The sequence below is a fragment of the Astyanax mexicanus genome, chromosome 25 (genome assembly GCF_023375975.1).
Source record: "Astyanax mexicanus isolate ESR-SI-001 chromosome 25, AstMex3_surface, whole genome shotgun sequence".
Lineage (NCBI taxonomy): Eukaryota > Metazoa > Chordata > Actinopteri > Characiformes > Acestrorhamphidae > Astyanax > Astyanax mexicanus.
Window position 1 is genome coordinate 17767979 of NC_064432.1, and position 16656 is coordinate 17784634.

At 38.3% G+C, this 16656-nt stretch overlaps 1 protein-coding gene across 32 annotated transcripts in view; it reads left to right on the forward strand.

Annotated features, from left to right (window-relative positions):
• The window catches only part of LOC103047288 (adhesion G protein-coupled receptor L3), a 365140-nt gene that overhangs the window by 290241 nt on the left and 58243 nt on the right, over positions 1–16656 (forward strand). For all 32 annotated transcript variants that reach the window (XM_049472032.1, XM_049472031.1, XM_049472044.1 and 29 more), the window contains 2 exons: positions 4347–4552; positions 9159–9335. In XM_049472032.1, coding sequence (XP_049327989.1) covers positions 4347–4552; positions 9159–9335 — 383 coding nt within the window. The remainder of the gene's footprint in view (positions 1–4346; positions 4553–9158; positions 9336–16656) is intronic.

Genomic DNA, 16656 nt, shown 5'->3' on the forward strand with positions numbered 1-16656 from the left:
ATTCAAATGTTAGGTACACTATATGGACAAAGATCTGTATCAGCTCATTCATAAATTTAAAATGAGTGGTATTAAAAGTGTCTCTACTGTCCAGAAAAGTATTTCTTCTAGTTTTAGAGCTATGCTGTGAGGATTTGATTGCATCCAGCAACAGGCAACAAGAGTTATTGAAGCATGTCAGCATGTTGGTTGATCACCATATCAACTCATCTCAAACAGATTGAATGAAGAACAGTCATTTCAGGGAAGACAGTTCCTTTGCTCCACAGTGGTCCCAATGCTGGGATGGCTATATATCCATCTAGTCCATGCCTGCCATTACACATGTTCCTAATAGGTTCATGGTATCTGCTCTAGAGAGTCCTATTCCATTGGCATTTCCTCTCAACAGGGACTAGACAAGTTGTGTGTGTGTGTGTACATTTGCACATTTATGTCAGCAATTTAACACCACAAATAGACTTCACTGAATTCATTCATTAGAAGATGACTCTACAAGCATGCCAGCCAATCAAACACCAAATTTTATTCTAATACAAATGAACAGAATGTTTCATAATGCTTCATAATGAATAGTCCAATAGAAATACTTCCTTTGGAAGGACTAGACAAGCTTTTTGTGTACATTTGCATATCTGTGTCAGCAGTGGGTGCACCTTAAACTTAAAACAGGATGGAAAACATTCATGGACAACATGACACGCATCTGCATGTGGTGGGCATTCCTTCCCTAGAGAAACCCATTATGTGAATGTGCTAATTTTGCTAATAAAAGAGAAATCTTGTGCAGGCTAGTTATCCAATTAGCATGCAATCCTGCTCACCGCTCCTTGTTATCATCATTCATTCCAAGAAGTCCTAACAGTTTTGAGTGGACTAATTCTTTTAGCAGGTAATCAATGAGACAGCGTGCCTCAAGTAGTACAACAGAGATGTTTGCTCTGTTTCGCAGTCGGTTAGCATTTCGCTAAGACCCACTTCTTCGCACAGCTACATGATATAATACCTTATCTGTTTGTCCGGATGACAAATATTCATTGGAATAACCTGCTTCTGTTTGGAGAAAGACGTTTCAGAGCATTTGCTGTGACACTTGAGGGATGTGTAGGATCTATACCATATTCTAACGAGATGCTGGGGAGATATTTTTAAAAGATGCCCACCAGCCATTTCTACTTCCCCCTTTTTTCACACAAAAAAATGTCCCAGTGAGTCGACACGCTTATATAAGCTTTCCCATGTTGCGTAATGAAGGGAAAGGAGCTGGTGTTGGAGGAGCTTAGCAGTTTTAATTTGGCATCTGAATTGAAATACAGCCCCAATTGTGCTGTTTACTGCAGGATGTTTAGTTTGTTTTGGTTGGACTTATGCACACACACAAACACACACACACACACACACACACACACACCATTGCTTGGATCTGAAAACTCAAAGTGAATGAAAGGGGGTTCATTAATGACTAATTAAAGTCAACCTAAAATCAAAATGAACGTTCATTATAGTGTTTGTTACTTTGTATATAATTACTGTATATTAAGCTTTTCTATAGTCTCCCATATTGTATGAACTGACCAGTTTCGGCTCTAAAGTGTCTTTTGATTTCTGATCACCTCATCATGCATCATGCAGGGAAAAACACTGTTGGTTTGGACCTCCTTCTATGGTGTCATCAAGAGAAATTCTCACCTAGCTGACCCATCCAGAGAGAACAAGGCCAATTATATTGTCCAACCACTGTTGGCTGTTTTTTTAATCAACCATAGCCCTGGTGCCCACCTGCCCTGTATATTGTAGTGTTTTCCCTGCTTTTACACAGCACCTGTAACTCCAAAAGGATTTTGAAAGAGACTTGTAGCCAAATATGCGAATGGGAATCATCCATTTTTTAATTCATATTTTACAACTTCCTCTGGATGACAGTACAGACCTCACTCACATCTACAGAACCCAGTTAAAGTCAGTGCTGATAAAATTGTAGCCAGTGTAACTCACTCATATTTAATATGTACAAAACAAATGTGCTTCCTGGGAGAAGCAAAGTAAGTAAAGTCTTAAAAAAAAACCACTAACTGCATACCCCTCTCAAGAGTACATCACTCCCGCCCATACAATGGATATCAGCTTGCTAACACTGCTAACAACATGATAAGCTAAGCTGGGTGGTTCAAATGTATGCAGAACACTGTCCTGCTCCTTTTTAATTGACTTACAAAGTAATCAACATTTGTAATGTAAAGTGTCAGATTTAACCAAATTGCTAATTTTTATTTTCAGTCTTCAGCCCTGGACAAGTTGATGATTTATCTAAAATGAAAAGTCCATTTCATTCTGGCAGACATATTTCACTATAGAAGATGTTTAAATGTGTTCAATAAGAATCAGCTGCAACAAAAAAAAAATCTTATTATTGACCACACAAGTAATTATATTGTAATGCATACATAGAGTGGCTAAATGCAAATGCTATGTCTCCCTGTATATAGTTTAGTTCACAAGGTAGTGCACTATGTAGGGTGTATATAAGCTATTAGCTGGTTGCATCTTATAAAATAGAAGAAGCACCTTCAACCCAGTTCTAATCAGCCCATTATTTTCTGACCTGTCCGTCAAATTCCTTTTCCTTTTTCTCCAGGCTTCATTATAGTTGGTTCTATGCAAATAAGGGCCAGTTTCTTGTCTTTGGACATGCAGCGTTTCGTGAGTAAGCCAGTCAGTGCAGTGTCCATGAGCCACACTCATTCATCAAACCCCTCCCCCTTTTCTCTCCTCGCATTTTCAGTGCTAGTTACTCACAACCATTGACGAGAATCACTTAAATTGTTTTTCTTTCCTTATGAGTCAGGAAGGCTGACGCAGTGGGAAAGTGGGGATTGTGCTTTCATTTCGGTGTGCAGTGGGTGAGGGGGTAAAGAAAACGAGAGAAAGAAACGTGTGACAGAAAAGCATAGGGGGAGGTTAGGAGCCTGAGCTTTTATCTAAGACTGCAATAAAGAAATAATGAAATTTCAATGAAGCTGAATCAAATGGACTCTGTAGCTGGTTGTGCCTTTTTCTTTTTATTCTTTTTTTTTTCCTCATTGTCGTTCTTCACCCTCTCGAAACCTTTTGTAGCTCGTGGTAAGTGCAGCAGCGAGGAACAAAGCATTATGGGTGTTATGTGTTCATTATGTTTTTCGCTGAACCCTGTCTAATCAGAGTTTAAACGAAGGCACTTAATCACCTTTTTCCTCTATAGTACCAAACTGAGTGGGTCTTCACTCAAGGTGTGAAGTCGACTTCAACCACTGGTTAACATGGACTGAGCAAAACACTGTAGCGCTGACCTACATTTAGCTCTTGTAGTTCATGACATTTAAGTGCTGCCTTTGGGTCCAGTTTTTTCTTCAGTGTAAAGCTCTGTTCCTGAAAGTGACTATAGTGAGCTATACTGTATGGACAAAAGTATTGGAAGACCTCATCATAGTTAAACATAAACATAATGTAAACGTAAATTAGTTCATTCTACGGTTTCTACTGCCAAGTAGAAGACTTTCTACTAGATGGTTTCTATCAGAGCATTGGTGTAAGGGTTCAACTGCATTCAGAAACAGGAAACAAAAGTTGGTGAGGTCAGGATGTTAGTTGAACTCATCGCAAAAGTATTGGATGGAGCACCATCATTCCAGAGAAAACAAAGTTCCACTGCTCTAGAATGATCCCAAATCTGGTATTCATTCTTTATATCCCTCTAGCCCATATCTAGAATTAGGCATAGAGATCAGGATATTCCTTTTCTTTTGGCAGAACTTCTCTATAGGGACTAGACAAGCTGTGTGTGTCTGTTCATCTGTTCATTAGAAAGGATGTCCTTAAACCTTTGGCTCTTCATTTGTTTAGGCCTTTGGGAACGGGACTAAAGACCTTACACAGTAGATTAACTGCATGTTTAGAGTTTAGGCAACAAATGCACTCAAACCAATAAAACACTAATAAAAAAAAAATACATATATAAAAATACAATAAGTAAATAATAAAAAGTAATGGTTGGTGAATTACTTTAAAAAAAATGTTCTTCTCCTGTAAATTTGCCAAAACGTTGTACAAATATGAGGTTTTTGCATGGCACCCACACACAATTATATATACTAGATGATTATTAGATAAAGGTAATGATGAAAGTAATGAGTACATAATTATCAAAAAATCTAAAATGTCTTAAAAATCTAATGAATAAATAATCTAAACTAGTTAAGCAACTAGTTTAAGGAAAACCCTGACATGAAACCCATTAAAACGTTTTAAACCAGTAATTATAATGTAACAATGATGTTCATTTTAATATCCGGTCTGTCTTTTAATTCCAGGTGAGATCCGCATGGCGTTTGTGCTGTATAAGCACCTGGGCATGTACCTGTCCACAGAAAACGCCAGCATGAAGTTCAGCAGCGAAGCCCTCGGCACCAACTATTCTGTCATCGTCAACTCCCCCATAATCACAGCTGCCATCAACAAAGACAGCAACAAGGTTTACCTGTCCGACCCGGTCATATTCACCGTCCGTCACATACAGGTAAGAGGACCAGAGTATATCATCAGTTCAGAATATTTAATAGGCTAAAATAATACATAAACTTATCTGTGTGGCTCCTGGGTAGAGCAACGATCTAAGTGCTGGCTCAATACAAGATAAGCAGTTATAGGATAATGGTGACCCAATTGTTGGGGTGCTGGGTTATTGATGACAAGACTGTGAGGGGTTCGATACCCAGGTTTGCTACTGTGCTAGTGTGAGACCCTTGGACAAGGCTCTTATACATTGCTTCAGGGTTGTGGGTTCGATACCCAGGTTCCTTAAGCTACCAGTGTTAACCTTTTTAGCTTCCCTGATGCCAAAAAGCAAGGCTGCCCACTGTTTCAGTAATGTGCTCACTGGATAAAATCAATGCTGGCTATTTGTTACTGTAGCTGGTATAGCTTAATTAGCAGTTAACATTTTTTCCCAAGTGTACCAGATTGTAATAGGATGGACCAAGTATTGGCTGTGGGAATTAGGTAATAATTATGGAGTAATCCACAAAAATAGACTTACAGTAATAGTATCAGACAGAGGATGGTATTGGAAAGATGATGGGACATCCTTTGTTTTGAGATCTATTCTATTTTTTTATTGTTGTGAAACTTAAAGAAAACCTTAATAAGTAATAAAACTTAACGCAGATGAGCAGATGCTCCTATTGGTTAGAGCTTCAGGAGCTGGACTGAATACCTTACACATTAAAAAAACTGATTGGAACTTTAGAACTTCAGACCATTTAAATCATGGTTATTTAAAATTTTGTCCCCATAGTTTACAAATTTGTATATCCAATTAGAGCTTAATAATGCCTTATTAAATTATAATGCATTATTAAAGGTCATTTTGGAACATTTCTATTGGACCATTTAGCACTAAATTTGTACACATAGTACAACATTGTAAAAACAACTGCCTGATTTGATTTATTTTACCTGAATGTATCTCTGTTCTGATTAATTTCAACTCAAGTCCACAGAGGTGTAGCTGTTATAGCTATATATTCAATGCCAAACATAAAGTACCTGAGTTTCAGGCAGCTGTACATTAAGAAGTGCGAGTGGAATGTATTGCCATGTATATTTCAATCAGCTAAAGTAGCACATATAGAGCTAGGCAGCCTCAGTGAAACTTTCTGCCCTTCCTCCTCCTCAATATTCCTCTTCCTCACCTCTGAGAGAGAGTGTGCGGCGTGGGGTAAGTGTGTACCTGAGGCGTCTGGATAAATACAGGCTTTATCAGTTTTCCCTGCAGGCCGCTTACTCATACAGCTAGCGTTTAGGCTAGTATTAGCTTTCTTCTTCCACGCGATTTTCATCAAGAGCACACACACACGCACGCTCGCTCACCCATTCGCCTCTAGCACTTATTATACTGGTTAAGGGACCTCTGGAACTTGCAGATATTCTATATGTGTGATTGCAGCGAGGAGCTGCAGAGCGTGAGAGAGAGAGAGCGAGAGAGAAAGACTTGTAGGGATGGTGGGCTTATTCTGGAATAGAAAAGACTGTGATGTGTTCGGGTCATTGGTGTTATTAAGGCTTCCCTCCTACCTGTGATAATTTGGAGGATGAAGAGTAATGCACGGATGCACAGTGGGACAAGATAATGCAAGCTTCAGTGGATTACAGCCCTGCGTTAAAGCTCTCTCTCTCTCTTTCTCTCTATCTTTATTTCTGTTTCTCCTTTTTTCTCTCACTACTAAGTAGCGATAAAGATTATTATTAACTACAACCTACAATTGACCTGATGATCCTTCCGTGCTCTGTGCTCTTTCATAGCTACTGTTACGACGACTAGGTAGAACAAGAATTACAGACTAATAATAAAAAAAAAAATCTCTTTCAGTTTAATGAGAAATCTAAGCTGTCTGTGTGTAACAGTCAGTACGTAATGCTGGGTTTCCAGTGGAGCAAGCTGGATTGTGGTGTTGTAGCTAATTAAAACCACCAAGCTGTAAATTATAACAGTTCAGTTTAATTCAGGCACAGACCAGAAGGCAGTGGTGGAAGTAAGAGTGCAAACTTTAATTACTGTATTATTTAAACGGTTTTATTTGGAGGTGGAAATTATGTACATGCGAACAAACTTACTTCTATTCTAATATTAGACTGATTGAGAACAAACCTGCTTGTGATCTGTACTGATTCTAAGGATGAAGAGACCCCTACAGTTTCTGAATCAGTTTCTCTGATTTTGTTATTACATGTACATTACATGTATTAAATGTACATTTGGGAGAAATGTTGTCTGTAGTTTTATTCTAAATAAAAATGTAATTTAGCAGAAATTGAGAAATGGCTTAAATAACAAAAAATCATCAATATTTGGTTTAATAACCCTGTTTTTATGCGTCTTGGCATGTTTTCCTCCACCAGTCTTAAACACAGCTTTTGGATAACTTTGTCACTCCTGGTGCAAAAATTCAAGCAGTTCAGCTTGGTTTGATGGCTTGTGATCATCCATCTTCCTCTTGATTATATTCCAGAGGTTTTAAATGAAAAGGTTTCAAAAAAAAAAAAAAAACAGAGCTGTATGTCAATTAAAACATTATAATCCTGTAATAAAAATGAGATAAAATCATGGTATAACAAATACAATTGTTATAGTTATGGTATAGATTAATGATAAAACTCTCTTAACCATGTTCTAGCTAAAATCTAATAAAACCGTTGTAGAAACTGTGTAGCAGTCTGATAGAACATAACTATGGTATAACTAAAAAAAACAGTTATGACTATCATATAGCTAAAGTGAATAAAACAGTTATGACAGAATTGCAATAAGATAAAAGACTTCAAACTATGGCATAGCATCAAATAAATAATGTTATTATCCTATAACAGATAAAACTATTGTAGATATATACAGCTAAACTGTTTTATTCATGGTATAGCTAAAGCAATGAAAACCTGTAGAATGGTATAAATAAACCAGATAAAACAGTTTTAACTATTATTACTAACCCAGATACAACTATGGTATAACTGAATAATATACAACGGTCATAACCTTGGTATAGCTTTACCAGATAAAACGACTATTATTATGGCATAATACAAATCATAAGGAGAATAAACAGTCTATACAAAAAAAACACATAGATATAACTAATTATAACAATGGTAAGACTGAATCTTAAACCAATATAAGTATATTAATCTGATACATGGGTTAGTATATTCTACTTTAAAAGTTGGAATTTTCTTTCCATGTGTTTGTTATTGTACACAGTGTATAATTATACACTCTAATTAAATCATGCTAATGCTCACAACAAGCAAAACATAGATGCAATAACAGAGAAACATTGTGTTGATGTTAAATATTTTATGAATGTTGTCATTAGAACCCCTTTATCATGCTCATTGATGGGCAGTGGTACAGACAGGCTGTGGTCTTGGTGTGATTTTAGCATGATTGCATCAGCCGATGTGTTGAAACCTGCAGTTGTGAAGGAAATCGATTTGTTCCTCCAAATTTCTTCCTCCTTTGATTTCCCCAATCAAACTGACACCGCCCTCTGTGAAGGAAGCAGAAATAAAGCCATTAAAAAGACACTGTATGTTTTGCCGAATATCAGGCCAGACGTTTGAGGCCCTGGGCTGATTCCATCTTAAAGCATCCCCCACACTTCTGTTTAAGCACTGATACATTCACCATGTCAGAAAACGCTAGCATTTCCAGAGGATCTGTATCAGTAACTTAAGAAAACAACATTGAGAGTGCAACGGCTCTCTAAACTGTCTTTTCACCTTAGTGTCTTATTCCAACAGTTAGTTTTTCCTGTGCTAATATTGGCACATTTTATATTTCACCCAGGAATCAGTTTTTGTACTGTTATCCTGCTTTATTGTAAGAAAGTGGAGCTACACTTATGAATATAATTTACAGAACTTTCTATTTATTAAACAAAGGCGCTAAGTTGTAATTGAACTTACACAAACTTAGAGATGTGCCATATCGTATTGTACATTTTTGAATATCGTGAACGATATTATGCCCTAAAATATTGTGCCATATAATCCACCACTAATTATTACATCAGGGTACTACTTTTCTGCTGTTTTTAGCAAAAGAAAAATCCAACTGTTCTCATTTCCCATTATATATCTACTACAGACAGATTTTAAATGTCCAGTATCATTTATTTACTTTAATCCTGGATATATGAAGATATATGGAGTGCATTATTAGTATCATGACATTAGGACAAGATTTACAGAATCTTAGAGAAGGCAGTCTGAGACACTGTTGTTGGGGTGGAAGGAGGGAGTTTTAAAGCCAAATAAATGTGGGAAAGTCTAAATCCTTCTCTGAAGCCGTCAATTTTGCCATCATTTCTAAAAAAAATAAATAAGTAAAAACCTGCAGTTTATTGCGTTCTATATGGCAGCATTCTGTATATGCTACTGTTGATGTTTATCTTCCACAATGGGAGGTGGGGGCCTGCCACCACTGCTGAAATATATACTAGCATGAACATTTACAATTCTTATCACTTTCAGAGCTTTGTTCAACAGGATTCAGCCCTTAAAAGCCCATTGAGTTGTGAATATGGTCTTGTTCTGAGCTCTTGTCTTTTCATTTTCTATCTTTACAGCAGTCAGAGGAAAACTTCAACCCCAACTGCTCCTTCTGGAGCTACTCCAGACGCAGCATGACTGGTTTCTGGTCCACACAGGATTGCCGCCTCCTAGGAACTAACCGAACACACACCACCTGCTCCTGCACACACCTCACCAACTTCGCTGTGCTCATGGCCCACGTGGACGTCAAGGTAGGGGAGGTCCACTGTTCAATCTGTTCTTAGCTGGGGTTTTTTTCACGTTTTAGCAACTACAGCATGAACCAGCAGGATAGCAGGATAACAGGCTCCATTAATATATTTTACAGCTCTCAGAATACATGCAGTTTCTACTGCAAACAATTGAAGATTTCATAAAAAGTATAGACATTTTTCATGATGTTAAACATTGTTTTCTTAATCACTATCTTAAACTACAACTGCACTTCTACAGCTACTTTACTCTACAGCTACCAATAGAATTTCCAATAGGGCAGGAGGTGGGGTGGTGATCATCCAACATCCTTGCTCCTCTAATGCTCTTATCACTCACAGCAAAGCATGCTCCAAAATCTAGCAGAAAGCCTTCTCTGGACAGAAAGAGAGACAGTTACTTCAACAAAAGCAGGACAAACTCGTTTTAATACCCTTGAAATCAAAATAAAAACAATGCATGAACAGTTTACCAATACTTTTGTCCACCAGTGTAGCACTAGCCTACTTCACTGTAGCCAAGTCATTAAATTTAGCTAGTGCTAGTTGTCACCTCACCATAGATGTTGTTTTATAACCCTCTTATTAATCACCTCTACGGCCTTCTCATAAGGGTTTATGACCCTCTCATGAACCATTAACCAAAGGAAAATAGCATTGTTGAATAATAAACCAATAAACTGTATTTATGGAGTAATTAAGCTTTATAGTGGCTTGGAACACACCCTGACTGGTTCTGGAAATACGCAATGCTGGAGGATTCAGATCCAGAACACCTTGATTTAACATTCAGTTGCCCTTGAAGGTCTTCATTATTAGAATCAAGTGTTAGAGTACCAACAGTACCAAAACAGGTCATGTCAGATTTTAGCTTAATCAGTTTTATACAAGCCCTGTATGGAGGTGATAGTACCTAATAAAGAGGGACATAAACATTAACACACAACAAAGTTGGGAAAAAAACAGAGGTTGAATCCCGAATTACACACTAACTATAAGTAGTGTGCTAGACAGGTCTAAAGTAATCCATCTCTTTGTTGAAATCATGGTATTTCATGTAGACATTGTTGTTTTATGTTTATGTTTATGTTGTTTTACTTGTGTATTGTAGTACACTATATAGGGAGTAAGGAGGTATTTGAGATTCAGCCAGAAGCCAGTGTTGTTGGGAAGCTTTTTTATAAAAAAAAAAAAATAAAAAAAAAATAAAAAAAATGTTGCTTTATTTTTTAGAAAAATCTCCACGTAGGAAAGGGTTTTTGAAAAGCTTAGTTTCCACTGAATGGAGAACTTTAAAGATATGGACAGGAACTTTTTTGTCTATATTTATGCACATTCTATGAAAGCTTACGAATACAAATGTATGGAGTATTACTGGAAATCATGAGTCACTACAGCCTGTTACCTGACAATCTTAGTAGCCAGGAGGTAAAACATTGATTTGCTTGGGAAGAGTTTTCCAAATGGGTGGTAAAATCTGAATTCTCCTTTAAAAACAGTGTTGGCTTTATTTCTAAAAATGAACTTAAACATGCCATTTATTAGCTCTCATAAATTGCATTGTATTTGGCAACAATTTATTGGGGTTTCTTGTTGTCAGAATGTTTTGACTCTGAACTGCCGTCTATTAGATGCTTTGCTTGCAGCCATGCCAAAGTATAGCACACATAGACGTATGGCAAAAGTGACAGTTCCATCAATTAAATGGATTTCTTTCTTTCTTTTTTGTTTGTTTGTTTGTAAAAGTAACATAAATGATCATTTTGTAGCAGTAAAGTTGAAAATAACAAACTTTTATGAGGATGTTCGTTAAATAAGTGTACAAGTCATTCATCAAGGACCTCCACAACTCTGCACTTTGCTGTGTGGTTGGAGATACAGCTCTTGTGTTAGTTATGTTGTGAGTGTTTGAGCCTGTGGCTGCATTGTGAGCTCTGCTGTGCTGCGACTGAGGAATGTTTATAGCAGTGAATGCAGTCTGAAATAAGCCTCGGTTTCCCTTCCCCTGACATCGATTGGTCTCATATATGCCGCTCGCTGTATATCATCCTCTCTAATGCTGGCCATGAATATGAAGTTTATTGAGCGTGCGGCCGCCGCCGCTGCTGTTTTGGTCTTTTGTGTGAGAATGCCCTCGCGAGATGACCTCGCCCGAGCGGCGCCCGCTTCTCTCAAAATGTTTTTGCTGCGTTATTTCCAGATCGATGTGCACTAAATGTTGTTTGATGGTTGTTGTTTTGCCTGTATTAGAGGTCAGGCATTCGGCTTGGCCGGGACTGGTGTTTAAATGTACAAGAAAATGACAGTTTGGCTGCTGAGAGAGAGAGAGATAAAGAGAGAGAGATAAAGAGAGAGAGAGAGAGAGAGAGAGAGAGAGAGAGAGAGAGAGAGATAAAGAGAGAGAGAGAGAGGAAGAGATGTGCTTGATATCAAAGAAAAACCTTCCCAGGTGCATTAATTCTCAAAGTCCCATTTCCATATTCTTAAGTGCTCTCTCTCTCACTCTCTATTATCCTCTCTCTCCAACTCTTTTGTTCATTTTTTATATCTTCTTTCTATCGCTTAGTTTCATCTTTTTTTGTCCCTCCCTCTATCTGTCTTTCTATATATTTATGTATCTGTGTGTCTCTATTCCTGTCTGTTGATCTGTCTTTTTAATGTGTAAACCTATATATCTATCTTTCTGACTTTGTATATTTCATTGCTTAGTTTTATAAATCTATATATAAATATGACCTTTTTTTCTTCGCATTATTTGAGGTCTGAAAGCTCTGCATCTTTTTTTTTATTTCAGTCATTTCTCATTTTCTGCAAATACATCCTGTAAATAACAATATTTTTTATTTGTAATTTGGGAGAAATGTTGTCCGTAGTTTATAGAATAAAACATCAATGTTAATTTTACTTAAACAGATACCTATAAATAGCAAAATCAGAGAAACTGATTCAGAAACTAAAAAAATAGTCTCTTAATTTTTTCCAGAGCTGTATCTGTCTGAATGTCTGTCTGTCTGTCTGTGTATGTGTCCATCTAGCTAACTTTTCTTTTAAGTCTCTGACTGTATGTCTTTCTTTTCATCTGAAGGCCTATCTGTCCTTCTCTGTCTGTGTATGCTATCTATCTATCTATCTATCTATCTATCTATCTATCTATCTATCTATCTATCTATCTATCTATCTATCTATCTATCTATCTATCTATCTATCTATCTATCTATCTATCTATCTATCTATCTGTGTCTGTGTGTTTCTCTCTCTCTCTGTCTGTCCTTCACTTTGTGTGTGTTGGAGTTGACCGTGCCTTTTTTAACACTGTTGGGGGATAACCCCTCTGTAATACGACAGGAAGAGAATGACAAAAAGACAACAAGAAAAAGTGATAGAGCAAAGAACATGGAGGCATGAAACAAAGACATGAACTTGGCCAAACCAAAGACACACTGGTGAGGTAAGGGAGAGGTGGGACTCATACTGCGTTGCCAAGCATTTCCACAGAGGGATAGAGAGCGTAAAAGAGAGAGAGAGGACGGAGAAATAATAGAACAGGAGTAGAGGAGGAGTGATGGGTGTTTTGATTAGCCTTTTACAAAGACATAGACCTGTGGGTTCTCCCTGAGGTCCAGCTGTGAAAGAACAGGAGAGAGCACTCAATAAATGTCCTCTCCACATTGCCGTACAACCACACAGAGGTCAGTGTGTTTGACCTGAGAGGACAAGAGCAAAAGTCCACCCTAATCCCACAACTGGCACTAACGCTGACCATCTGATATCAGTGCTGTAATGGGATCTCTCTCTGTATGGTGAAGGGCAGAGTACAGAATCCTGCAGAGCACAGCTGTTGCAGCTGGGTTTGTAGATCATGTATGTTCGCAGGTTGGCGAAGCTGGTGTCCCAGCATGTGCCATAAATGCTCAATGGTGATGAATGTGGTGACCAGGAAAGTATTGTAATCTGGTGGAAACCCTTGCTAAGTGTTGGTGAGCATTATCCTGCTGAACAAATGCCAGTTGGAGACACTGCCATGAAAAACAACACACGTAGAAGCAGCATGTCCTTGACATACTTTATAAGTTACCGACTGTCACATGCAATTTCTCCCCAGATCAACACAACAGTAGTTGGGAATGTAAAAAAGATGATTCTTCAGTCGGTGTTTGAAGACCGTGAGTGACTCTGCTGTTCGATGCACAGTGGGAGTTTGTCCGACCACCTTGGTCCTCCAGCACAGAGAAGAGTCTGGATGTTTGTTTTTTTGTGGGTTTTGAGGGATGGTGGTTTGAGCCAAGCTGAACTGAAAGCTCTAAAAGCTCTTGGTACAGATTTATCTTTGACCTTTTTCCACCATATATGAAGGAGCTGGTCAGTTTTTGGCTTTGTAGGCCAGCGTCAGGGTTTTAAATTTGATGCGGGCAGCAACAAGAAGCCAGCGGAGGAAACGCAACAAAGACTCACATGATCGAACTTCGGAAGATTGAAGACAAGTCGTGCTGCCGCATTCTGAATTAGTTGCAGGGGTTTGATGGCTTGCTGGGGAAGACAAGCCAGTAGAGAGTTGCAGTAGTCAAGTCTTGAGATGAGAAGAAAGACTGCAAAATCACCTGAGTGGCTTCCTGAGAGAGAAATGGTCGAACGTACATTGTGGCCTCCATACTCAAACCAGAAGGCCAAAAGATCCAAAACAGAACCTGTGTATTCATTAATAATGATGATTGAGTTTCTTCTTCACAATACCACTGCAAACAAAGGCAAATTGGTGAATAAATGGCCATCCCACTTATCTCAGTCTAATAATGCTCCTCACCCCAAAGTCATCTGAGCAAAATTATTTTGAGGGCATAATAGGCATTTTTTAAAATGGCCACAGAGCAGAAGTACAAGGTACAAGGTGTTTCCAATAAAGTGGCCAGTGGGTGAAAGTTCAAGGTATGTTGGCCTAGAAAATTCAAATATTAAGATACTCCAGTTCTGCCTGTATTACTTCCATACCTTTAAACAAAGGAGTCAGTGTTGTTTTAACCACTGTATCAGTCAAGATCTAATATGGTGAAGATAAATTCTGATGATGCTGTGCTATTTGCTGTTTTTTTTTAATAAAATGCTGCTGTTTATGGTAATGAGTGGTGGTCAGCCACAGACTCTCTGATGACTGATAATCTGATGGTCAGATTCTCCCAGGCCATTAGCGTTAAGTTTCTGTATGAGAGTGAAATTTGGAGCTGTTATGAATAATGGAATAAGATGGTGGTGCCAAGTAGGTCAGTGTGCTGCTACACTGGTTATGCTAATATGCTCACTGTTTGTCTGGCCAGCTTTCTTTTGTACTTTGTACACACAACAAACCCTATATGGACAAAAGTATGAGGACACGCTGTTATTATTTTTATTTTACTGAAATGAAATGTATTAAAAAAAGATTGCAATCTTGCAATCTAGGTGCTTGATCTCGCTTTGGCAGTGGGACTGAATGTAACACAATTTAATGATTTAGAGTTGTGTCCTCTAACTGTTGTTCATACAGTGCATGTCACTTCCGTGGACCACATTCTCATTATTTAACTATGCCAAGATAAAATACAGCTTTTCTGTTCTAGGGCACCTTTACAGAGCTGTTTTTTTAGTGTTAGAAAACTGTAGAAAAGTCAGCTGACCGTGTCCGGACTTGATCATCCCTGCCTGGCCGCTGAGACCGGCCTCTCGGAGAGGACGAAGTGCGGAGTGAAAGTGGAGTGTAACGCCTCTTCCTGAGTGGAAGATGTCCTAAATAGCGCACCGTTAGGAATTCAGCCCGTTAAAATTGTAACATCTCCCCTGTGTTTCTGCAATATTCAAATGAAGGAAATAAGTCTGATATATTTGGGAAGAGGAGGAGAGGAAGTCGGCTGCTCGAGCAGCGATATCTGTAAGCTAACGCAGCTGTAGCGTTAGAGACAGCAAATGAGTTCAGCCGTCAATCAAAAAGCGTTACTTGTGCAGTTTTGATGCATTTTAAACTCACTGTTGTTAATATGAATATTATCATTGTGCTCTGATTTCCATTATTCTCTTTATTAATGAGTTTGTTTGTAATTTGTAACGTTGTTCGCTCGTTAATTACTGCAGCGCGTAATGTCGTTATTTGTGACACTGATGCCAGAGAGAGAGAGAAAGAGAGAGAGAGAGAGAGTTGAATTTGAAGGGGTTTATTAAGGACTAGAGCAGCAGTAATAACTGCAACATCTTAGACTGAGATTCCATTTTAAGACTATGTCTATTATTTACTGTCTGTCTGTCTGTCTTTCTGTATGTCTGTCTTTCTGTCTGTATGTCTGTCTGTCTGTCTGAATGAATAACTCACTGGGGTCTAAGACAGACTAAACAGATTTTCTAGGCCATTTTTGCCTGTCTGTCTCTCTGTCTGTCTGACTTTTTATGTCTGATTTTATGTGCTTGCCTGAATTAGTTTTTTTGTGTGTCTGACTGTATGTCAGTCTGTCTGATTGTCCAAGTATTTCTGTCTGAGGATAACAGTGTTTAACTGTGTCTGTCTGACTGTGACTGTCTGTCTTTCTGTGTGTTTTTTCTTTCCGACTGTCTCTGCTTGTCAGACTGGTACTGTGTCTGTTACTGTCTGCTGGTCTAACTCTATGTCTGTATCGATGCTTTCTATTTGTCTGGCTGTCTCTCTTTGTTTTCATCTGCCTGTCTGAGTGTCTCTGTATGTCAGTCTGTCTGATTGTGTCTGACTGACTGTTTCTTGCTGTTTCTGTCTGTGGGCTTGTTTTGGTATGTGTCTCTCTGTCAGTCAGTCTATTTTGTCTGTTTGACCCTTTTGTCTATTTTCTGTCTTTCTCTATCTTTCTCTGTATATAACTGACTCTTTCTGTCTGTCTGACATTAGTCTGAGTCTGACTGCCTGACCACATTTTCTGTCTGTCTGTTTCTGTGTATCTCACTGTTTGTTTTTTCTGTAAGTATGTACTGTGTATCTGCCTGTCTCTGTCTCCCTGTCTGTCTGTCTAAATGCAGAAAGATGAGCAGAAGTGATGAGCAACAGAGATAGATAAATGAGTAATTTGAGGGGTATGAACAAAGACAGACAGATAAAATGAAAGAGAGACAGAGAGAGATAGAGAAAGAAAGAGAGTTGTAACTAAGACTCGTCCGTGTTTTCAAATAGAAAATGTGGAGCCCCTCATCAATCAATCAGAACACACTGCTGCCATGGCAACACCTCATTCACTTTAAACTTGTCTGTGAGGCACAGTGTGTGTATGTGTGTGTGTGTGTGTGTGTGTGTCTGTCTGTGTGTGCGTTCTTGCACTTTGCCCTAAGTGATTTGTTG